Genomic DNA, 25,460 nt, shown 5'->3' with positions numbered 1-25,460 from the left:
AAAAAGTATACCACATGCTACAAAGCCCAACTTCTAAACATAATGCAAAACCTAATATTCTGTTCAAATGTGAAACCTTAGAATTGCCAGTACAAAGGATCGGGGTGGGGGAAACCAGGTCAGACTGGGCCTCATATACCACAACAGCATTTCTTTCCAGATGTCCAGTCCAGCAGTTTTTTTCTGCCAGAACACTTAGACTGATGTTGGGGCGGGGGAGAGAAGGGACTATAAAAGTTTGCATATTCTATGCTTTTAAGCAAACTCAAGTATTGGAACACCTACTACTTGCTCTCAGTACTTGGGGGAGGGGTGCATGAGTGAACAAAAACCCTTGTTCTCGGTGCCTACGTTATGGTGGGCTGGGAGGAGAAACAGTATTTTACATGCAGTGGGCAGGTGGGAATGAGCCAAGATGGAGTCAGAAAGGTTTTTCTGAAGACTAGAGATAGAACTGCCCGTTTATGTAGTCATGAAAATACCTATCAGCGTACTAAAGACTTTTCCTAGGTAGTCATGGAACGTGTTCATCTAGTCTCAAACTTTTTTTAACCACCAGTGGAACCCTTTTTTCCCCCCTTTGCATAATTAGGAACACTCAAGACACACTTTGGAGATGGTGGTCTGGTTCCCCTCTCACAACCAAAACGTGGATCTTGATCAAAAACTCTCAGTTGCCTTTTGCTTTGTCACCCTACAGAAGGTTCCTTGCTGCTGAGCTGGTTAGTGAGAGGTAAGAGAGATGAAGTTGATACTACTGTGAATGGGTAACTTAGAGCAGCCCACAGTTTTGAATGGGTTAATACAGAGTTAATCCCATTTCAGTTCAACAATCTTAAAAGGTTAGTATTAGTCCAGGGACTGTTTTGAGAATGAAGTTAAAATTGGGTTGAAACCGCAAATATAACTGTGTCCCACAGGTAAAATTGTAAAGTCTTATCTTCTTTAAGGGGTCCCACTAAAGTAAATAAATGAATTAAACACGTATATACACACACAAAAGCAATGGAGCGCTCATTGGTGAGCACAAAAGAGGCACTCATCCTTGCTTTATTCACGCAGTAACATCCGACATTGGGAACTATGTGGGCATAGATACAAAATAAGGAAGATGGCATCATAAACAGTTGAGTTCATCAGGGCAGTGGTGGCAGCTCAGCCAGTGTGTGGTTTCCCTGGGACCTATTGAGTCGAGGAAATACTCTCCTCCCTCCACCACTTCATGGCCAAGATGTTTTACAACACTTGGCCTGTACTTTAAAGGTCACAGTGATTAAAAACAACATGGGTAAGACATTCAGGGCTGAGTGACTGCTCCTGGGGCCACTTAGGAGTCTGGCAACAAGAGCGTGAGGAACAGCGATATGCCCTTATCCTCTGAAGTGTGTGCAAGACAGATCACAGCAGACACGTGAAGGGATCTTTCTCCCTGTGCTGAATGGAGAAATAACCGTTCGGCCAAATGCTTAGAAGGCAGAACTGGAGGCACCAAAAGCACCACACAGGCAGCATCACCTCTTGGTTTCTCATGTTAATATACAAAATAGAAAAACATTTGTAGTGGGCCTTTTTCAAACCCAGAACACAAGTTAGGGAGGAAAAAGAAAAGCTTTCCCTAGGGTCATAGGTCAGACTCAAGTTCTCTGTACAGTACATGCCACGCTGCTTCCTCACCAATAGATTCCCAACTAGGGTTTTTTCTCCATGTGCCAGTTATCATAAAGGCTAGGTTTCTAAGATCTTCTTAGTGGTCAATAAGAAAGGGAATTCTGAGGGGGAGGGTACCTTGCACCTTGTATTCCTTCATATGGTAACAGCAGGAGGATTTGGCAGTCAGGCGGTAGCAATAATCCTCACATAATGAAAAGAATTCAAATCTATGAAATCGTCCCCTGACACTGAAAACAGGCTGTCCTCCCAGATCTCATGCTCCAGCCACCCTCTCTCTCATGTGAAGCTTTATCTCCAGAGAAGTTGAGAAGAAAAATGGCTGCCCAGCTGAAGCACCTACCAATCTCCAGTTTCACAGGATGAGACTATAAAGCCCTCACCGGAGCCCAGGCATAAACTGTTTTTGCTAAATTCATTTTAAGCACAGTTTTTATAGAAAACTGAAGGACAAACCAAGTTGAAAGAATCACTGTTATAATAACTTTAATTTATCTTGCATTTTACATAAGTCTATGAACGATTTTAAAAAAGCACCGCCTTACCCCATCATGTTTTTCTGACAGTTGTTAAAGTAGGCAATGAGTAGGTCAACAGCTTGAGCATCGGCATCTTGCAAAGATTTCAGACCAACCAGCCACAAGCCAAAAAACTTGGCAGCTTTTCTATCTTGTATTTAATACAATGATATATCCACTTTGATGGTAAACCTGTCCAGCCAAATCTCCACAACACACTTTGAAAATCAGTGGTGGTTAGCCAATTAGTTAGCTTTGGCACGGAGCTGTGCTCGCTTGCCTGTGACAGCCTGAAAGCCGGTCTTGATGCTGGCAACAGAGCATCGAGAATGACAAGTTTCGCACTGTAAGAAATAGAGTCGGGTGTCCTTTTGCAGGATTGTGTCCGGTGATCGGCACGTGTGACAGGTAACGTATTCCTCTGCAGAAAAAGCAACATACAGAATTACCTGTTGACTGCAGTGAGCCAGAAGTTTCTTCTCTCAAACATACTCTACACAGAACATAAGCCCAAATGGTACCCAGACCAAGGAAAACTTTAGCTTAACTTAGATATTCTAGGGGTAAAGACACAAGGTGTTTGCTGTGATACTTCAGGCACTAAATCATGGGCTGAAAGACCAAATGTCCAAGGAGGTAGGGGTGCTTGCCAGATGCCACTCCTGGATCTGTCTACAGGAGAGCCACTCAGAACTTCCTAGGTTACCTAGGTGGGAACAGACCTGCTAACTTTAAGTCATTAGGAAGATGATAAAGACAGGCCAGGCCTGAATGCAAACAGATTTCTCTGACTTGGCCTTCAGCCTACAACCAACCAGCAGCCTTGGTCTGCTGCGCCTTAAGAAAAATCCAAACCCTTCTCCCTGCTACACAGCTGCCAAGAAGTCACCTTGCTGTCCCACCTTCCCATCATTATCATTCTCCCTCATCCCCAAAATACTGCAGCCTGATGAGAACATTTCAGAGCGAGATTATGGAATTATGTACTTACTGATATATCTTCTCAAAACATTTTCTATCTGTTTCTGTTGGAATCTTCCTTTGATTACAAGTTGATTATTACCATCTATAGAACCACTATGAGAGAAAGCAAAAATATTTCCATTATTGTTTCCTGTAAGGAACCAAAGGACCTTTATACACTTGATGAATTTAAAATATATTCAGTGGCATAAGTTCTAGAGCAGTCCGATACCACCTGGTTTCTCAAGATTTATTTTTAAGTAGTTGGTGCCTGATGACCTACCCATATTTCCTAACATTAAATCCAATTTCAACCAACCAAGTCTCTAGTAACCTTTAAGTCTAAAACAATTTGATTCTGTGATGGCTTATTCATCCAACAAAGAAAAACACTTTTACTGAATGTATACCATGTACTAGACAGTGAGGGAGTCTATAAATATAAAAATAGGGAGTTGTATCTCTAAAAATTTTGAGCACTAAATGTTTTGATTCAGTCACATAGGTGATGAAAATATTCTAAGATGGGTCGTGGTAATGGTTCAACTATGTCAACATATTAAAAACCATTTGTACACTGAATGTGTGAACTATATAGTTACCAATAAAGAAGTACAGTTGAACTCACAGGCCACATATTGTCAATGGTGCTTAAAGAGAAACTTTCTGAAAAGGTGCTGACAAGCACTTTTGGTAAAGCTCTGGGCTAGACATCATTTGTTAAAAATTACAAATCACAAAGTGAAACAAAATTCAGCCAGGTAGCATTAAATTTACATTTGTTTTATATCTCATTATAAAACTGCCTTTTGTAAGAACCTCTCCTGTGATTCTCCTTTAACTATAAGGTTTATTATCCTCCACAGATTGTAACCCTTAATCTCCAGGCTACGGTGATCCCAATGCTCGATGTAAGAGTTTTTTTCCATTCACTGTCAAAAGAAATGGAATTTTCTCAACAACGCCATAATATTTAGCCCATTGACCATAAGTTCACTGGTCACAACTTGTTTTAATACCCCACCTCTACAAAAACTAAAATTATTCTGAGTAAGAAAACCACTGTAGCTTTTACTGCATTAGTTTATGTAAGTTACAAATAAAGTAACAAATTTACATTTAAAACACAATTCTACAACAGAGCCTACGTATCCACTAGTCAAAGTAAGCCACTCCTTAACCCCAGAGCAAGTGTAGCCAATTGCATCAAACGGTTTTAAGAAGAGTTTTGAGTAGGAAGAGAGCAGAACACCTTAGGTATCTCTGTAAGCCTTTTAAGAGTTCAAGCTCCAGAGACAGGCAGAGCTGAGTGTGCCATCTTGGCTATGATATTAACTAACTAGCTATGTGACTAACTACAACTTCAATGAAACGGTTTCCAAACCTGTAAGACGGTATTATTAATTTCTGTTTACAGTTCATAAGACTGTTATAAAGACTGAGACAGTACTCAAAAAAGTGCTTGGCACAGTGCCTCTCACACAGCAGGTACTGAGCATGTTTGAGTTGCTATTATCATACTGCTCTTAAGTCTACATCACTTATCTTTAGTATTTATGGTCACACTCATTGGGATGGCCTCCCAGGGATTCTGGTCTCCCTGAATGGGGAGGGACTGGCTTGGTGCCTTCAACAGGTGAGCCCTGAAGACAGGGAAATAACTAACTAAGGCTCTGTTTCAGTGTTTCTCCTGTGCCACTCATCAACTTCTAAAGCTCTATTTCTTCATATTAACAATTTAGAAAATAAATTCTGATTTAAGAAAATCGTTTCCTCCAAAAATATTTGCTCCATAAAAAGACCCAAGAATTCCAGTTAATGACAGGAATACCAGCAGGCCTGTACAGATGAGCCACTGAAAACTGTTCTCTATTCCTCAGCAGCCAAGCTCTCAGAAATCATTTCCCTCACTGGCCTAAAATTTCCTCTGATTATCAGGTGAATGTTCTAAGGGTGTTATGTATCCTTTTCAAGTTAGGAGAAGTTCCTCGGAAACATCCAGTACTACTATATATATAACTGTATATAAATGTGAATATAGTTTCTTACCTTGTACCCAATTCAGCCAATAAAAATGCAAGGAGATGTTTGGGCTGACGATGTAATCTAAAAAGAAAATGGAATATATAAACCTTATCTCATTGGAAATGGAACCAAATGTCTAAAACACCATCCTGTTCACTGTTTTAATCTGATTACCTAACTATTCAGTGAATTTTAGTGACCAGTTCATCAAACACTGAAATAAAGATATATAGGATACCATTTATTTATATTTAAAAGCCCATACAACATGTTATTTATAAATACAGATATATGAAAAAATGTCTGGAAACATGGACAGGAAAGTAAACACCAACTTTAGAGGTTAACATCTTTTTCTGAGAAGGAAAATGAAGGGATCATAAAGAGATACAAAGATGTCGGTAATTTTAACTCTACAGCCCTCTTTAAAGAAAAAGATCTGAAGCAAATGTGTCAAAATATACCAACCCCAGGCAATGGACACTTTGGTGTTTGTTATGGTAATCCCTATGTATTTCCTATTTGAAATTTTTCATTAAAAGAAAGCAGGGGGGGGACAACATATTGGGAAATATTTCATGGTAGCACAACAGTAGAAAAATTGGTAACAGTTTAAATATTCACCAACTGGGGAGCTGTTAAATAAGTTAATGATACATCCATTCTATCTATGTAACAACAACAACAAAAGTACACATAGGAAAAAGTACAGAGCAATGCCAGTCAATATTTTAACTTTTAATTCTATTCACTTGGCATTGTTTGAACTTGTTCCAAACCAGGTACTACTATTACAATTTTAAAGTTATTTTTTCCCAAAGTGTAGTGAGGGTTGGTGAAAATACAACAAAACAGGTAAGCTCCTACATTGCTAGTGGGAGTATAAATTGGTACAAGCTTATTAGAAAGCAATTTGTCAATGTTTGCCATAAAAAATATCCATTCTTTTTAACTCAGCAATTCCATTTTGGGAACTTTTGCCCTAAGGCTATATTCTGAGTTATTGTCAAGATACATGTATCAGAATGTTTCCTGAAGCTTTGCTGATCATGGAAACACGGAAGCAACTGTATCCACCTAAGAGCTGTATGTTGTGTAGCTACTAAAAACATTTATGAAGACAGTTTAATGACATGGGTAAATGTTTTGTGATATACTAAGAGAAAAAAAGATTAAAAACCAGTATGACACCAATTTATTTAAAAATAACTACATGCACAAAACTAGCTAAACATAAAAGTATTAAACTATGATCTCTTAATGGTGAACTTACAGATGATTTTTCATTTTCTTGCATGTCTATGTTTTCTAGCTTTCTAAAATAAAAATATACTACTGTTGTCATCAGCAAAAAAAGTCTAAAATCTTTTAAGTAATGTGTATAATGAAAACCAGTGATTATCTCCGGGTGGTAGAATTTTTAGAGATTATTCTCTTTTCTGTCCATCATTGTTTTGCCTTTTATCTGCAATAAGCATGTATCATTTATGAAACTGAATAACAAACAATAAATGGATAAGATTGGTTGCCCTAAGAAGCCTCTCAGAAGAGATGCAGTTGAGCTGTGGGAAGTGACAGACCCAGACAGTGACCTGGTGTTGAAATACACATGGAATGTGATGGTAATTAAGAAATCTAAAATCTCACTGATCGTGTCTTGGCAACGGCCATCCAAGAAAGAAGCACATCAAATTCAGCTGCTTTCCCAGAGCTCATTCTTGCACCTGTTTGTAAGGCCTACCCCAGCCTGATGAGCCCTTCCACCTTCCTGGGCTCCCCAGGTTCCTGTCTGAGGACTACATTCAGCCTCCTCCCTTTTCAGTCTATAGTTAGGATCCACTCTCATGGGTCTCTCACCTCTGGATGCCTAATAAAACAAGCCCTGAGACCTATGAATTGAAATATCTACGGATAGGACAGACTTGAACGGTGACCTCCCTCAAACCAACCCCGACATTCTTTCTACCTGCAACAAAGTGCACAATAAAGACATTTAACATATACTCCTCTGAGAATCTGGTATTTGGGGTGGAGACTCTCCATTAACCAACTTACAGTTTACAGATATCTGTAAAGTTGACAAAAGAGGTTTTCTTTGTTCCTACTCGGACAACCTGTGGAGGTTTCATGACAAATTTCCTTTTCTCTCCAGCAACCATATCTGGATTCTTTTCCCTCATGATGTTGAACACTCGATTCAATAGCTATAGAGAAACAATTGGTATTCATGTACATGCTTATTAATAGGAATATAAAGTTCCCACTTGAGTCACTGTTTTACTTCAAAACAAACATCACTTTTTACTAAACACACACACGTATCACTACATGAGAGCAAGACTCATCCCTTATGGATGCTGAGCAACAACCTGTTCACAGTTAAATGAACGAATGAGACCCTACTAATTCTGCGGCTTTTATGGGAGAGAGTATGATATATAGAAAAGATTCAGGAAAGCTGCAACAAGTGAATTCCAGACTTACTCTGGCCCCAAAATTAGTCACCCCTTCCTTTACTCTTCCCCCAAGTCCAAGGGGCTCCATGTCCTCAGAAGTTCTTGGATTCAGTTGGAACAGTGAATACCATAATGACTGCCAAACTCTGGGTAGCTGCCCCATATGAGGGCATCAGGCAACACTGCACTAATTGTGTGACCTCTCTAGGTCTGTTTCACTGTTCTTCAACGGCCCTTCCAATTCAGTATAAATATCTTGCTCTTCGTAACATCTTAGCCCTTTTTCTTAACAGAATTTGTCTTACCTCCTCATATGTGTAGTCTCTTTCTGAGCCTGCCCAAGCAGGGCCTGTCTGGTTACTGAAGGAGATACCATCATCTTTTTTGCTGTCTTCATCTTCTAAAGCTATAGATAACAAAGACTGTAAGAATGAGGGGTAGGCAGTAACAAAGTGAGGGGGGACAGATCTAGAGAAATGAAAGCTTCAAAGACATTTGTCTTCTGTCCCACAGAAAGCATAAAAGCATCAAGGATTAGAAACAACCTGTCATTTCTTAAAGACAGGGATGTTACAACTTTCATTAACAGACCACTCCAATTAGAATTTGTGATAACAGACATACCAAATTATTTCCTGATATAACAAACACAAGAGAAAATAACGCACTAGGATAACGAGAGGAAAAAAGTCCAGCTGTTCTGAAGTAAAAACCCATCTGCTGACTATACTCAAGTTCTCTAAAGACTTTAGTACTTAGAATTAATAAAACAGCACTTTTAACAAAAAATAGTAATTTTTAAACTATTTAAAATCCAGTTACAGTGATTTTCCCAATAGTCTTAATCAGCATGTCTTCATTGTAATCACAACTACCAAATTCTTCCCCCATGAAATCTTTAACAGTCATTATCAAGTTAGATACTCTTTCCTTTTAGCTTCCAGGCAGTGGAAGGAACAGGAAATAATAAAAAGGGACCAAGACACTAGGTTAAAGTCTTGAGTAGAACAGAAATGAGCTGCTGAGCCCCAATATTACCTTCATCTTTCTCTAGTATTTCATCCTCATCTGGGAACTTAACATTCTTCTTTTTCTTCTTTTTATTGCCAAGCATAATGTCAAGGTCATCCTCTGGTTCAGCTGCTTCTTGGATATCACTTTCAATCTTAAGATCCTGAGAAATTAAGTAAGAGTCTCAACATTTTGATACTAGGACTATTTTTTTAAATGATACGGGCTGGCATCATTTTGGAGGAAAAAATAAAATATTCACAACTGAAGTAATAGATAAGAAATGTCTTGGGGCGCCTGGGTGGCTCAATTGGTTAAGCGTCCAACTTCAGCTCAGGTCATGATATCACAGTCCGTGAGTTCGAGCCCCGCATTGGGCTCTGTGCTGGCAGCTCAGAGCCTGGAGCCTGCTTCAGATTCTGTGTCTCCCTCTGTCTCTGCCCCTCCCCTGCTCATGCTCTGTCTCTGTCTCAAACATAAATAAAAACATTAAAAAAAAATAATAAAAAGAAATGTCCCTCACAGGTGGGCCAAACTGGCTCAGAGTCTTTGTCATTTAAACTAGAAATTGTCTAAGACACTTTTTTAAAAGTTGGCTCCACGCCCAACGTGGGCCTTGAATTCACAACCCCGAGTTGAAGAGTCACATGTTTTTCTGACTGAGCCAGCCAGGCACCCCTCTTTAAGACACTTTTGTGGGACCTTTTCCTTTCTTTTATCCATCAGCCTGGAGATCTTACAATTATTGCCCATATTTCCAAACCAGGCCACTGTCATAAACACCTGAGAATCTTTAAAAGACTCCTAATCTTCTGATTAACAATCTTTAGCAGGAAAAGGAGTATTCAGGAGTATATTAAGGAAGTTTCTAAGTATTTTGATGCAATCACTGGGAGGGGTTTTTTTCCTCCTAACACCAAATACATACTGTTTTCCACAGTAATTCTCCAACTCTCTGACATTAACTAGGTGGCCTATGATTCAATTCAATTCTGACACTATACAGGCTCAATGATAAGACTCCATAGGTTTAATGGCTCAGTCCAAGACTGTCCTTACTTCAGAGGCCAATGCAAGGATAGGGTCCCCATGTTTTACCCACATAGTCTGACAAGACTACAAATTTACAACACCCCTCCACCCCATTTAATAATTTGCTATGATGACTCAGAATCCAGAAAAGCACTTCACATAACCATTACCAGTTTATTATAAAGGATATAATTCAGTAACAGCCAAATGGAAAAGTGCACAGAGCAAGAAAAGCAGGGAGGGAGACAGGTGCAGAACCTTCCCTGGTTATATCATTCTCCCAACAGCCCATGTGTCCATTAACCCTGATGCTCTCCAACCCCCACTGTTGAAGGGTTTTTATGGAAGTTTTATTATGTAGGCAGGATTAATTAAATCATTGTCCACTGGTGACTGACTCATCTCCAGCCCCTTTTCCTGGAGGAGTAGGTGTGTGTGTGAAATTTCCAATTCTCTAATCATGGCTTGATCTTTCTGACAACCAGCCCCCATCCTGAAGCTATCCATGAACTCCTAGCCACTAGTCATCTCAAAAGACACTTTTGTCACTGCAGAGATGACAAGCGTTTTAGGAGCTGTGTGCCAAGAACTGGGAACAAAGACCAAATATTTATTTTTATTATACCACAGTCAGCCTGGCACCAAACTGTGAAGAGGTCTTTGGGCATCATTTCAATAGATGACACCATGAAAGAGGGAAAAGGCAGAACCCAGAGAATTAGGGTCACCTGATGAATGGAAGGAGACAAGGTAAAACTTATCCGAAGATTGGCTGCAATAGTTATGGAGGTAAATACGGCACTAGAAATGAGACATATACACCCCAGAAAGGGCCAGTCTCTGTCTCCAGCCTTCTAATCTCCTCTGTCCTTTCACCAGCTTGTCCTGCTTCCTACCATGAAGTATGCTGTCGATATTACCTATCATCTATTTTTGTGTGCCTGCATCCTGAATTACTGACATTAGCTACTATAGTTTCATAAATCTTCACAGAAAAGCTGCAAGAACTGGAAATAAATGAAGCTCAGCCTTGAGATTCCAAATCCAGCTGTGTAGTTTGCTGGGTTTTTTCCCCAGCTGTGTAGTTTCAATGCCACATTTGGCCATCAAAGACCAAATCAGCCCATATGTATTAGCTGGATAACACATAAACAAGAAAGCAGATACTAACTTAGTCTCTGAGATGACAGTCAGTAAATGAGAAACTTGGATATGCTGACATAAGTTAGCACACAACAGCCAATTTCTAGTCTTATACTATTATTTATTTCATCCCAGTAAGATCTACTTCCAAACTGAGGCTAAGACCCAGTGAAACACAGAAAATGGCAGTGTTTCTCAGTATTTTTCTAAAGTCATGTGATAGTCTAAAAATTCAGAAGAGTAACCCAATATCTTAAAAACACTTTAGTGTTTGACGGCCTGATGAGGATACTTTTAAACAAGCTCTTATGTTTAGGACTTGTCAATAGCAGAGAAAATTGTATTCAAGCACTTAGTAAGAATAGAGCTCATAAGCAATTCTTCAGGATGAAAGCTACTAGAGGAAATGCCTCCAAAAAAATCTTGTTAACCAAGACCTTCTGTAGCACATCTCTGATATGTCACCTTGATACCCAGGATATTTAAACCTCATTTATTCAGTATAATCTGAACATTTCTTTCTCAATTTCCTTACAATAGTAGGAAGAGAAGAGAATCCCCAGACAGGGAGAGAATAGATGAATCCAGGTAAAATCATCTTGTTCTAAAGGACTCTAAATTATCCCTGAACTAAAATAATCTCTGAAAACAGGAAAAATATCTTGTTCATTTCAGTACTCTAGCAATTAGCCTGACTCCCTGTAATTACCAATGCATATTTGCTGAATTAACCAAGTTATCAATATTATGGCACTATTTCTAAAACTGAATGAATTACTGTATACATTTCTTTGTTACATGTGGGATATACCTTATTTACTTCAGTTCAAGCAAACCAAAGAAAAATTGGGGTAGAAGGCATAAAATAGGACACTTAGTACATGTGCATGTGTTCTCATGCTTGCTCCTTCTCACTTGTATATACATAAAATTGCTACTATCCTGGAATTTTTTTAAATAGATGTGTGGACTCTGCTCAAGATTCCTGAACAGTCTAAAATAGTAGCTCCAGGGGTGCCTCTTAATTTTGGTTCAGGTCATGATCTCAGAGTTGTGAAACTGAGCCCCACACTGGGCTCCATGTTGGGCATGGAGCCTGCTTAAGATTCTCTCTCTCTTTGCCCTCTCTCTCTCTCGAAGGAAGGAAGGAAGGAAGGAAGGAAGGAAAGAAGGAAATAAAATAGTAGCTCTAAGTGAAGGAATAACAGACTTTCATCTCCTTCCTGATCCACCCTCTTATTTACCCCCCTACTCATACATTTACCTATCCCTGTTCAAAAGAGTTTTGAAGTATTTACATTGGAAACTGATCCAGTTACAAGACAATTATAGGGCCTCCTGTCCCTACAAGATCAGAGAACCCCATAAAACCAGGCTCAGTGCTCCTGTTCTCCTATAGGCCATATGATCATCAGCCACCAACCATCACAAGCTGGGGTTCATTTTTTGCTGCTCAGAGGCACACATATAAGTTTGTGTATCTTCAACATGCTACCAAAAGTTTAACAGAAGAAACCATAGGAATAGATACTCCATAGGATTTCTCTTACAGAAATATCTCTTCCTTAGCCAATTTCAGTGTGGTTAATGACAAGGGGCTTGTAACCATCTTAATGGCACACAATACAATGTGTAAAACCTAAATTTATATTCCTTTAAACCATAATCCCTTTAAGACACCTAGTCAGACCAAATCCCAAGAAAATGACCTCAAAAGTGGTTCAAGTACTTAATAACAAAAGCAAAGCTGGTAAGAGACAAGACAAAGGGAGGGAAACATCAGTCATTAGCAACCTTTCGAGAGGTCAAATTTTACCTTCAATAAGAAAGCAATACTACCTTTACACCTTCTTCAGCTTCATCAATATCAAATATCTTTTTTGTTTTTTTCTTCTTTTTCTTCTGATTAAAGAAGTTCAAGTCATCTAAATCATCAGAAGCATCTAAAAAGACAGACAATTGAGATTAAAAATTATTAATAACTAGCAGAAGGCATAGCATCAGAGTTAAACCAACATTTTAGCTATTAATTAGTCATCACAATAGAGATCGAGTATTAATTAGTACAGTGGTCTCTCTAAAACCACAAAGATTATGATTCTGAAAAACACAATGGCAGGTCAAGTCAAAGCTCTGTAGGAAAAACCTGGTTAGGGGACCATGTTGGGAACATTTACTTAGTAATCTAACCATATTGTGCCTCATTGTTCCCAAGGCAAAGTCAGGGTTCTAACACAATTTTCAAGGCTCTCTAGTTTTCTCTCTCCATTTCTGTCTACCCTCTCATCTCCCTTACTTTAATCCTTCATTCCAGCACAACTAATTATTTCCACTTCTTAGTAAACTTTATCCATTATTAGTGAGTAAATAATGGGTTTATTCAATCAGTTTTTCATTTGCCCTGCCCTCTTGTACGCTAGGAATATTTTAGGATCCCTCTACTACAAAGTTTTTCATGGAGCTATTTATGAATTTGTTTTGTCTTATTATGAGAATGATTTACTTTTCAAGTTTGTTTTAAACATGTACAAGATGCTTACTTAGCACATAGTAAATGCTCAATAAATGTCAGTTGTCCCCATTACTAGCAGTGTCTTATGTTCAGCAGGCGTAAATTTTATTTACAGAATCATTTCTTTCTAGTAGTCAAATGGTGTCTATGTCAGTGTGCAAGAGGGAATAACTAGTGCTGATATCTAAATCCAAACATTTTAGGTTGTAATTTTAATCTCTTCTATACATTTTCAGACTTGCTAAGACACAAAACTATCAGGCCCTAAATCTTTTTGCCTACACTCAAATACAACCACAATTAAAATTGGAGAAGAGACTTGACAAGTTAGACTGGAAAAACCAGGCCTGGAATGATGAGGTTTTGTCATTTCTACAAGTTGTGGATTCAGTAGCAATTTCTCTGGAACAAGTTTATCAGAAATCTGGCAAGATCCAGTGTACATGGCCTGGTGATAGCCTCAACTTCACTGGAACAACCTTATCAGGCTGAGAGGTCACTGTATGTAAAAAAAAAAAAAAAAAAAAAAAAAGAAACACTGATGGAAGAGAACCAGGTCTCAAAAGACAACAGTGACTCATATCTACCACCTACCTTTTTTCCTACTGTCCTCTTCATCGGCTTCTACATCTCTGTCCTCAGTGGGCTCTGGTTCTACTTCTTTTGTTTCTGAGGGCTGGGTTTCTTCTGTCTGGGCATCCCCTTCCTCATCTAACATAAAAGGCTTCTTCTTCTTCTTTTTCTTCTTGCTCATAGTAGGATCAAAAATCATCTGTTTAAAAGACAATAAAGAAAAAGGAACTAAATGATTGTTTTTTTAATGATACATTCCAAACATGTTGTATTTTCTTTTTTTTAAACTTCTTAAAATGTTTATTTATTTTTGAGAGAGGGAGAGGGGAGAGGGGAGAGGGGAGAGGGGAGAGGGGAGAGGGGAGAGGGGAGAGGGAGAGGGAGAGGGAGAGCACACGGGGGGGAGGGGCAGAGAGAGGGAGAGAGAATCTGAAGCAGGCTCCAGGCTCTGAGCTGTCAGCACAGAGCCCGACATGGGGCTCGAACTCACGAGCTGTGAGATCATGACCTGAGCCGAAGTCGGACATTTAACTGACTGAGCCACCCAGGAGCCCTGGAACATGCTGTACTCTTAAAGGGTATATGCTTAGAAGTAAAACAGTATATGGTGCATTTAAGTACCAAATAGGATTTTACACACACAAAGTCCATCCAACCGTCCTTGTATTATTAAATAGGGGTGGAGGTGGGATTCTGAAACATGTGCACCTGCCTTAAATACGTAAACTGTCACAAGATACAGTAACTTCACTTTTAAAATTCATGAGCAAATTTGGAGACTATAAATGCATCATGGAACTTAGGGAAGGGACCGTAGAAATAACCTATTCTATGCCCCCCATTTTTTGGAGAAGAAAACCAATGCCTAGGCAGGTTATATATGTTTTATTTAAGGCTGTAACCTGGGGTTGCTATACCAGACTTGACCTGATTTAAAAAAAAACTATTTTCCCCTCCAAGTTCAGATAAACCTTTATAAAAATCCATCAGCAGCCTTTCCTATAGCTAATCTCTATCTGAGTAAGAAAAACTTCCACACAACCTTTTACTTTGCTTTTTGTTTCTAGAACATTCAAAGTTTTCTTAGGTCATTTTAAATCTAATGTCTACTAGAGAATAAGTGAAAAACTAATTTATAACTTGTTTTAGATGATTTGTGTACACTGATCACTTGGGAAAAAATACAGATCATTATTTTAGACACAACAGTTTAAGAACATATAGGGGAGATGCCTGGTAGAGTGGAAAGAGGTCTTTGAAGTCAAGTAGAATTGGATTCAAATCCCAAATAATTTTTCTCTAAGTCCCTTACCAATCTTTGTCCAAATTCTACCATGCTTAAATTTAGCATTTTGCCCAATGAGCTTCAGTTTAGTGAAGTATTTAAAAGCACAGGTTTGGGGGGTGCCTGAGTGGCTCAGTCAGTTGCACGTCTGACTCTTGATTTCGGACTCAGGTCCCGATCTCACTGTTCATGAATTAGAGCCCCACTCCATGCTGACAGTGTGGAGCCTGCTTTCTCTGTCCCTCCCCCACCTCTCTAAACAAACGCACAGGTCTGGAGTCCAACTGATTGAATTAAAATCCTGACTCTCACTGGTACTTGTGTTACTCCAGGTAAGTTCTTGACCTCTCCATGCTTCAGATGTAAAATGGAAATCAGTAGCAGAAGCAAAACCGAACCTCACAAATTTACGTAAATATGTTCATATATATTTAAACACTTGGCACAGTGCCTGACACAAAAGTACTCAATAAATGTTAGCAATTATTAGAATTTATACAACGCTTCATGGTTCACAAAGCATGGTATCTCTTGATTCCTATCACTCAAATTTCATCAATTTAGGGTGATCAAATTTCTAAGACATCATAAAACTCAAAATCCCAAAAACTGATTCTAATGTACCCAAGTACATTAGAGAAATTGAGCTACACTGAAATCAAACTAAGGTCTGTAATAAGGTAGGGTAGTTACTGTCTTCACCCAATAGAGAAGGATCTTCAAGACATTCTGGAAATTGATACAGCCTTCTTTCAAAGACTTCCTCTTTTACTTTCACAAAAGATTTAATTGTATAGCAAATGAATAATTCTGAAATGCAGTCAGTCTGAAGGACATTACTGATTAAACTTTGAAAAAAAAAAAAAAAAAGAAAGAAGAAGACAGAACAGGAGGAAGTTCCCCACTGCTGATCCATCAGGCCTTGAGTCACCCTACATGGAGTGTTGCAATCTATTCCAGGGAGGTTATCTAGTTTATCCTCATTACTGAAATATGGAGGTTTGGCAAAAGGACAGCAATCTAGGCACTAAAAATTTGGATGTCTGGCAGGGCTTACAATTTACTGCATTTTTTTCAAGTATCAAGTTCTCTGGAATATTAATTAGCCTTTATTATCCAACAAAATAGACCAAAGATTTGAGGGATTCTCAAATCAGTGCAGCCTTACAGTTTTCTTATCCTATGAAAAACATTTGTACTTAAGTCTACAGGGAAACAGTTTGGTTGTAGCCTTGTAAAGAGTAATAAACATACAGGAAATTATACACTGAAATAATTAACATCTCTCTCAATTACTGTCTCTGGATGTTTAAGACACATACTCATTGCCTCATTATACTCCCACCACCTAGCAAAGTCGATTTTAAAAATAAGGAAACTAGGGATCCCAAAGTAGTGCCCAGAGAAGGACTACCCCAAAATATAAGGCCAGGTCAGCCCTGAAGTGAAAAAGTCTTTGTTTTTTTTTTTTCTTTAAGATTTTCATGTCTGACTTACAAATTATTACATTCAAAATGTTTTATGAGACTAGTTTGGCTTTGAGCAGCAAATAGTTGCTGACAGTGCACTTATGGAAAACCACAGAATCTCTTGAGTTTTTTGTTTTTTTTTAAGCCCACAACGAAGCTTTCAAAAAGTTTCCTACTTGCAACTTCCTGGGTTGGGCTGGAGGTGAGGAAAAGGGATACCAGCAAAAATTTACGCTGATAATAGCCTAAAATGCTTCATGAAAGTGGTAACCTACTCTCAGCCAACAGAATTTACCCAAGATGCTAACTTTATGACCACATCACACCCAGGAGACAAATGTTAGTTACAAAAGAACCTAGAGAAACAAGGTGAGAACAAAAGCTAAGCACTGTCATGTCTGTGTGACAGGATCCTGGAAAATTTTCATTTTTTGTATTCTTCTGTTTTGTAAACTTTGTACAACACACATCCATTTTTAATCAGAAACTTTTTTTTTTTTTAGTTTAAAGCTTCTTTTGTAAAAACATCCTACCATGTTGTGTGAAAACCCAATGGTTCTGATACTTTGTGAATGGGGCCTACTAATAAGCAGTAATCTTTGCTACTGACAGCACTTTTTAAAAAAAAGGTCTGAAAAACAATGAATGCCTGCAGATTAGGGAATTTTTCCTTACTAGGTAGCACCCCATAATTCTAGAACACTGCTTTACCAGGGTAAAGGTTATATATCAGTGAGTTTCTGGCTTAATTACCAGGCTTAAAAAGAAACGTGTGCAGTTTGTTTTATGTCAATTATACATCAATAAAGTGTTTAAACAAAAAGAAATGTGAAGAAAAGAGGAAAAAAATTTTAATAGTAGGTTCTTTAACCCTCTATCCTAGCCCAGGAATTCTACTCTTGGGGAGTCCCTGGCAGTTATAAATCATTTCCATGTACAAATTTTAACCTGATCCTCACAAGTCTGTAAAGTAGTCCAAAGTTAAGGGCTAGTCTAAGAGTATTTATCTAGTCGTCAGTACTAGAGGAATCAGATCCTGCACATACCTCCAGAGCGGAAGCCAAAGGCTGAGAGGTTCTAGTCCCACTAACTTGCTGTGTGATCTTGGGCAAGTTAACCTCCCTACGCCCTTGTTTCCTGCCTATAAAATGTAGTTGGACTGGCAGACCTGTGAAGTTGCTAAGCTGCTTAATACTTTATTGGCTTCCAAAGCCTTCTGTAGGAATGCTGGTTCTGCCATTTCTGCTTGATAAAATCCTGTTCACCCTTCAATAATGTATTCACATTCCAACTTCCTTCAAAACCCGATCCCACTGTTAACGCTGAATCCTCCAGCTCCCCAACTCGCTATGTTGAAATGGCCCTATTTCTTCTACCTCCTGTAACAACTAGTTGATCTACCTCCCTTACAACACTTGTGAGTACTTTACCATAAAACCCATGCACAGAATAGTACCCCACAGTACTACACAGGCACTCTGTTAAAGGTTATGAGAAGCTTAGAATATGGGTAGAAAAAAAGCATGACGCTGCTACTCTCAGAACTTTTGAAATAAAGTAGTCAGAGCATGACCTCCAAGCAAGAACCACCTACTTCATTTAGACTCTCAGTTTCTCTCCTAACAGACCAAGAGCCTGTTAGTTATCTAGATGGAGGTAATATTGCATAGATCTGGAATTCTACTACTGGTTCCACCAGTTACTATTTAATCATGGACATCACACAACTCTCTAAGCCTCTGTTCTCTCATCTCTAAAATGGGCATAACAATGATACAATCTTACAAGGTTTTTGGGAAAATCAAATGTGAGATTGGAGTCTCCTCCAGAATAAAATCAAAATTCCTTATTTTGGTCTTCAAATCCTTCTGTGAATTAGCCACCACTATATTTCAAGGGGATCAACCTTAACCAAATTGCAGAATGTTCTTTCTGTGATTACATGTACTTGCCTTCTCAACCACTCCTTTACCCTGTGATCAGGCCTTTCCACTACTTGTGGAAATTCTCAGCATCGTTCAGGGTCTACCTAAAACACCAATGCTCGAGGAAGCCTCGATTTTCTCCTCTAACTCCTCTCCAAGGCGCTAGAGGCCAAGCACCCCAATATTTACAAAGTGAATTATAAATTCAAGAGCATTGCTTTTGGCGGGGAGACCTGGCCGGTAAGCCGTAGCTTTCCCCCCCAGGGTTGATCAATACCTACTGACAGTACTTAAAATCAAATTTCATCATAAGCCGTTTGATTTTAAGTGAACTGGAACCAACCTGGCTAAAAAGGATTTGAGAAAATTTGCTGAGGTACAAGCACGACGGGAGAAAACGATCCAGCCAGCTTTGCAGCCGGATTTTCCCGCTCACGTCTCAGAGCTCTCCGTTCAGGAAGGCTCAGGGACTCCCTCCCTAAAACTTTCCGAGGTCAGTCACTTACTGAGGCTGAAGGATCTTTTCCTCTCGTCCTATCTCCCTCACCCCTCGGTCTTTTTAAAAAATAATGCTCGTTATGAGCATGAGGGCGGACACCGGCCAGGACAAGCCAGCCTGCAAAGTTTTCAGCTCCGCCGGAGCTGAGGAAGGCTCCTCTCAGCACGCCTGGCGCCCAGCGAGGAGAGTTGGTGCCCCAGTGTCAAACCGAAAAGAATGCAGGGGTCGCCAGCCTCAATCTCGTTCTTTCGGGGCATTACCCGGGCATTCAAGCCCCCTTCTGGGACGGCGACTCAACGAGCTCTCAATTCTGGAAACGCCGGCCAACCAAAGGACGCAGGCCTCGGCGCCGCCGCCCTGAGGAGAGCCGGACGCGGCCAGGCCCGCGGCTCCGAAGTCCTCACGGGCTCTACCGCTCCCGGCCGCCTAGGCCCGGCTGCTCCACATGGCGGCGGCCGGCTACTAGGCCGCAGGCCCGGTCTCCCACACTGGGGTGGGTTGGGCTCCTCGCCTCAGTCCTTAGCCCTAGAGCCAGGCTCAGGCCCTCACCTCATCCCCGGACATGGCGGCAGCTCGAGTGGGCTCGGCACAGACGGGAAGTCGGACGGGTCAGCCCCAGGCCCCAGCTGCAGCGTTGCTCCTGCCGACACTTCTCCCACCGCCGCACTAGGCTCTTGCATCAGCGAAAGGGAACGACACCCCGCCCTCCCCTCCCAAGCGTTGGAAATACGCCTGCGCAGAACCTGCCAAAGCGCAGGCGCGCGGCGGGGCCATCCTGGAGCGCTCCGTCTGGCGCGAGTTACCAGGCGACGGCGTGGCGCCAGGCAAGCCGGGACTTGTAGTCCGCCTGGAAGAGGCGGGCACTTGAGGCACGGCAGTCCCGCGATCCGTGCGCTTTTGCTACGTCTGAGGAACCTTGCCGGGAGATTGGTTCTTGCAGGTGGCTGCTCTTACCTTAGTCTTTCGCAGCGCAGAGGTTTCTGCGATGTTCTGCACGGCTTGTCAAGTGAATTCGGGGCCATTTATCCTAGGTTAGGGTAGGAGGTGAGAGCTCAATAATATGAGCCCGTTAGGGTTTTAGTTCCCTTGCTACTACCTCCACTATGCGCCCTCGAGGTGTTCTAACGTTTGAGGGACTCATTGGTGCTAGAAGCGCGCACCTCACTTAGGAGCTTTTACTAGGGGCGCCTGGGTGGCTCACTCGGTAAAGCGTGGGACTTGGGTCCGTGGGCCTTGGGTCCGGTCACGAAGTCGTGGTTAGCGGGTTCCAGCCCCACATGGGGGCTCTGTGCTGACAGTTAAGAGCCTGGAGCCCGCTTGGGATTCTGTGTTTCCCTCTCTCCCTGCCCCTCCCCTGCTCGCGCGCTGCCTCTCTCTCTCTCTCTCTCTCTCTCTCTCTCTCTCTCTCTCAAAAATGAATAGACTTTTTTTTTTTTTAATTTAAGAGGTTTTACTTAGTGGGATTTCTTTTAAGTTTATTTATTTTGAGAGAGAGAGGAGAACATGAGCGGGGATGGGGCAGAGGGGCATAGAGAGAATCCCAACCAGACTTCGTGCTGATAGCGTGGGTCCCACCGTGGGGCTCCGAACCCACGAACTGTGAGATCATGACCTGAGCTGAAACCAAGAGTGGAGACTTAACCGACTGAGAGGCGTCCCTGCTTAAGGAGAAATTTAACCTAACAACAGGCTAGATTTCAACTTGGGAGGTCCAAAACCAAGTCTCTCCTCATGTAGTCTTGAGAGAAGATGTCCCCTAAAAGAAACAGTCTGCTAGCAGTCTGTCAGGAAGCCTGAAAATACTTGTTTATGAAATCCCTGCTTGAACGCTGTGGGTGCATCATGCAATTCCCCTTGAGGCATAATAATAGCAAAACAACAACAACAACAACAACAACAACAACCCTGTTTATTTATTTATTTATTTTGAGTGAGGGAAAGAATGAGCAGGGGAGGGGCCCAGGGGAGAGAGAGAAAGAAAAGAGAGCTCCAGGCATGCTCCCAGTGTGGAGCCTGACCAGGCGCTTGAGCCCACCAACTGTGAGTTTGTGACCTGGGCCAAAATCAAAAGTCAGAGGCTCAAGCGACTGAGCCACCCAGGTGCTCTGAAAGTGGTTACCTTGTAAGGAGCTCTCACCATTGTCAGTGCCCTCCAGCCAAAGACCACTGAGAACACAGCTATCGTTGAACAAAATTGGGCTTATTGTCTCCTTGAGAGGAGGGAGACACACCAGGAAGGATGGGGACACTCAGGAAGAAGGTCCCGGGAAAAAAAATTTATATATGGGCTTGTGTTAGGTAACTTCAAGGAGTGTTTCAAGGAAGCAGGCCTTCTGTCTAGATTGGTTACTGTTTTGAGGTGGTGGTAATTCTATGATGGGGTATTTTAATAATTCTTATTTAAAAAGGGAGAAGAGCCAAGAGAAGCTAAAACTATGATTGGTTATGAAGCAGTCCCTCCTGTTAGCCAAGACAGGGAGATTTGTTTTTTGTGTGCATATGTGATTGGGACAACGTTCTTTGTTTGTTTGCTTGTTTGTATTTAGACATGATTATGGAGTGGTTTTGTTTTTGTTTTAATTCATCCTGACCAGAGTGGCTTTGTCCGATTTTGGTGTCCTATAAAATTGTTTATGTTCAACGGGGCAGCACATCCCAGTTTATGGAACCAGCCTAATTCCCACTATCAGGGGCTGCTTTTCTCCTTTTCACTGTGTTTCATATCACTTAATATATGTGTTCTACTTGAGGCCTCAAAACAACTATGTGAGACAATCCATAGACATTTAGTACTCTGCGTCGGATACTAGTCCTTAATCTAAGCTTGGCAGGTAAAATTAGGTCACTGCCTCTAAGGAGTTTACAGCTTATGAGAACACTTTATTAGCCCCTTTTTCTGAATGAGGAAACTGTGCTTTCATGGCACTGAGTGATTAGTCCAAAATCACAGCCAGCAAAAGAGGGAACCTGGGGAATCCAAGTCCAGACAATCTGATGTCAGCAGCTGCCCCTTTACCATCCTGAGAATCAGCATCCCTGTGGAGGCTGCAGTAGCTGAAGATGACTGAGGAGGCACTGCAGCCTCCTTAGGGCCAGATAATTCTTTGTTGTTGGGAGTTCTGTGCATAATAGGATGTTTACCAGCATCCCTGGCCTCCATAGTGTCAGTGGCACCCTGCCCCTAGTTGTGACAACCAAAAATGTCTCCAGACATTACCAAATCACCTGTGGTTGAGAGCCACTGGTGTCTACCATTTATCTCCTCCTGGGTCTTTGAGAGGTAACAAACATTTGGGGCATGAAAATCCCCAAACCATTTTGAATGGGGAGATCTTGAAAAGAGAGAGAAACAGTGTGCCTTAGGTTTTGGAAAGCCTATTCAACTAGAAAAATGAAGACTGAGACAAAGCATAGACAAAGGAAGTGGGGGAAAAACAGAGAAGTGATCAAAGTGGAGAGGAGCTCTTAGGAAATCACGCTTCAGTTATTCAGTTCACACTAACAAAGACACAAAAAGTCTTAATGAGGCCTCATAGGACCTCTGATCCATGTTTGGGAAATGCTAGTATGCTTAGCAAATAGTCTTGACCACTTTTCTGAAAAGATTTCTTTTCCATTACAGCGTGGTCCCAAATCTGACCTCCCTGAGCTGGCAACTTGCAAGAGACTCTTCAGAGATTTCAGGTATCCCCCAAGGTAATAGCATGTTTTTCAGGAAAGCCAAGATTCCCTGGGGAGCTGACAAAAATCACAAAGTAATGGCAGCTAAGCTTTTCCAGGTTTTCGAAGAGATAGATCCTACTTAGAGTAAGCTAATAAGAGTAGCAACACAAATAATCACTTGTGTCTTCCTAACCTCTTTCATCTAAGAATCTCTGCAAAATATATAGACATTTATTAATTTTCTTCTCATTACAGTGAGGGAAATCGTTGTGATTTTTCTGTTTTATAGATACAGAAGCCAAGTTATGGAGTCCACAACGAATAGTGAGAAATCCAGAAATAGACTATTGGTATATTCACTCTGGGCCATTCTTGATGCTCAGTACCACTCCAGATCTCCAGCTACTCAATATAAAGGTAATGATAATCCTTCAAGTATATACAAAATTTTATGTTTTCATAGGCTTTAAAATAATCCATAGTGTTGGGGCACCTGGGTGGCTCAGTTGGTTAAGCATCCGACTCTTAATTTTGGCTGTCATGGTTCATGGGTTCGAGCTCCGCTTTGGGCTCCACACTGGCAGTGCAGAACCTGCTTGAGATTCTCTCTCTCTCTCTCTCTCTGAAAATAAATGAATAAAATAAACTTTAAAATAATCCACAGTCTCTTCACTTGGCCCATAAAATAGCAGGCCTATAGAGGCTATGACTTAAAGAAAATTTAACAGTGATAGTATTTGAACCGCAACCCAGAGCTCATGATTCTTAATCCTGTACTCCTTCTACTTGGTAAGCAAGCCCATATATCCTTGTAGGTGATACTTAATTTACAGAAAACATAAGATATTCTAATCCATATAGAAATCCAAACCTATGCAACCCTTTCATCTATTTGCACATTATGTGGAGTTTTTTAAGAGTTAGCTTGGTGAAGAAAGAGAACAGTCACTGAGATATTAATAAAAAGCATCTGGCAACTCTGAAATTAAATTAATCTTTGGGTTGCTGTAGTAGGCAGAAGGCATAGTGAGGCTCCCTGCAAGGAAGTCTTGAATAGAATTAACCTTTAGGAACTAAATTAGTAGAAATGAATTATTAATTAGTTAACCATATATAAAAATGACTTGTAAAATAATGTGTCACTGAGGAGATTTAGGAATTATCAATTCTAAGAAAGTTAACCAGGCTGTAGTTTAATGAAAATACATCTCTAAATACTGTCATTATGTTAATGATTCCTAAATTCATATTTCCAACCCAAACCTCTCCACTGAGTTCCAGCCGCAGATATCCAAGTACCTACTTTTTCTATGTTTGTTTGTCTCAGAGAGACCTCAAAGTTACTGTGTTTAAAACAGAATTCTGGGTATTTTCTGCTACATGTCTTCCTCATCTCATAAATTAAGGGCACTGCTCTCTACCCAGATGCTAGTTAACTCACTTCCTTCCTTTTCCTTGCCCTCTTCATCCAATTCATTATCAAGTCTTGTTGATTCTGTGTCCAAAATAAATCTGAAATCCAACCACTTCTATCTCCACTGCCACTAGTTTAGTCCAGGTGACTTTCTTGGATACTACATTCTCCTCTTGACCTTTTCCTTTATAACACTTACCATAATTTGTTTAGTTTATTGGTCAGTTGTTTACTTGTGATTTTCATAATCTCACTTCACTTCTAGAGTATATATAAATTCCTTGAGGATAATTTGTTGAATTGATGGATGAAAATCCAATAGTATTGAAATTTTAACATGATTGCTTATAGTGATATAGTTGAAGTTGGAGCCTTTATTTAACAATAAATGATTAAAAAAATACTGAAACTTGGATGGAACTGGAGGGTATTATGCTAAGTGAAATTAGTCAGTCAGAGAAAGACAAACATCATATGACCACTCATATGAGGACTTTAAGAGACAAAACAGATGAACATAAGGGAAGGGAAACAAAAATAATATAAAAACAGGGAGGGGGGCAAAACAGAAGAGATGCATAAATATGGAGAACAAACTGAGGGTTACTGGAGGGGTTGTGGGAGGGGGAATGGGCTAAATGGGTAAGGGGCACTAAGGAATCTACTCCTGAAATCATTGTTGCACTATATGCTAACTAATTTGGATGTAAATTTTAAAAAATAAACAATAAATTAAAAAATAAAAAAAATACTGAAGCTAACATAATAAAAATCAACTATGTTGCGATATGTTTAAGAGTGTGTTAGAATTGAAATGGTTCACCTGGAATCCAGAAAGAGAATCCTCAGCTTGGATACATCCATGTTTTCTTTCCTTTCCTTTTCTTTTCTTTTCTTTTTTTTTCTTTTCTTTTCTTTCCAAAGGAGAAATAATCTTTTTTGTTAATGTTATTGAAATATAATTAACATACAGTGTTATGTTAGTTTCAGTATACAATGTAATGATTCAACAATTCTATACATTACTCAATGCTCCTCATAATAAGTGTTCTCTTAATCCCTTTTATCTGTTTCACCCACCTCCCCTCCCCACAACCACCAGTTTGTCCTCTATATTTAAAAGTCTGTTTTTGTGTTTGTCTCCTTTTTTATTTGTTTTTTCATTTGTTTTGTTTCTTAAATTCCACATATGAGTGAAATCACATGGTCTTTTTCTTTGTCTGACTTGTTTCATTTGGCATTGTACCCTCTAGGGCCATCTGTGTTGTTGCAAACTGCAAGATCTCATTCCTTTTTATTGCTAA

The 25,460-nt window shown here is 40.2% G+C and overlaps 2 protein-coding genes across 3 annotated transcripts in view; one reads left to right on the top strand and one right to left on the bottom strand.

Moving 5' to 3' along the window:
- Positions 1 to 2,137: 2,137 nt before the first annotated feature.
- Positions 2,138 to 20,355, bottom strand: EIF2S2 (eukaryotic translation initiation factor 2 subunit beta). 2 transcript variants are annotated; one of them, XM_042980577.1, is made up of 9 exons: positions 20,034 to 20,355; positions 13,923 to 14,100; positions 12,656 to 12,759; positions 8,669 to 8,804; positions 7,936 to 8,036; positions 7,230 to 7,378; positions 5,199 to 5,255; positions 3,178 to 3,263; positions 2,138 to 2,607 (listed from the first exon to the last, which is right to left on the bottom strand). In XM_042980577.1, exons 2-9 carry the CDS (start codon positions 14,098 to 14,100, stop codon positions 2,432 to 2,434), a joined length of 987 nt encoding a protein of 328 aa, XP_042836511.1. In that variant the 5' UTR covers positions 20,034 to 20,355; the 3' UTR covers positions 2,138 to 2,431. The 2 variants fall into 2 exon arrangements, with proteins under 2 accessions (XP_042836511.1, XP_042836509.1); XM_042980575.1 differs by lacking the exon at positions 20,034 to 20,355 and adding an exon at positions 19,629 to 19,827.
- Positions 19,904 to 25,460, top strand: part of LOC102964376 (agouti signaling protein) — a 160,690-nt gene continuing 155,133 nt past the window's right edge. Inside the window, exons 1-3 of the mRNA XM_042980578.1 lie at positions 19,904 to 20,019; positions 22,702 to 22,775; positions 23,032 to 23,159. Coding sequence (XP_042836512.1) covers positions 23,118 to 23,159 — 42 coding nt within the window. The 5' untranslated portion in view covers positions 19,904 to 20,019; positions 22,702 to 22,775; positions 23,032 to 23,117. The remainder of the gene's footprint in view (positions 20,020 to 22,701; positions 22,776 to 23,031; positions 23,160 to 25,460) is intronic.

This window comes from Panthera tigris, chromosome A3, assembly GCF_018350195.1.
Source record: "Panthera tigris isolate Pti1 chromosome A3, P.tigris_Pti1_mat1.1, whole genome shotgun sequence".
In the NCBI taxonomy this organism is placed as follows: Eukaryota; Metazoa; Chordata; class Mammalia; order Carnivora; family Felidae; genus Panthera; species Panthera tigris.
This window is presented reverse-complemented; position numbering and strand designations above follow the sequence as displayed.

Excerpts from the sequence above, each read along its gene's own strand:
- EIF2S2 (XM_042980575.1), bottom strand. Across the intron at positions 7,379-7,935 it reads GAGACTACACATATGAGGAG|CTATTGAATCGAGTGTTCAA; the intron begins GTAAGACAAATT and ends GTTTCTCTATAG. Across the intron at positions 3,264-5,198 it reads TTGGCTGAATTGGGTACAAG|TGGTTCTATAGATGGTAATA; the intron begins GTAAGAAACTAT and ends TTTCTCTCATAG.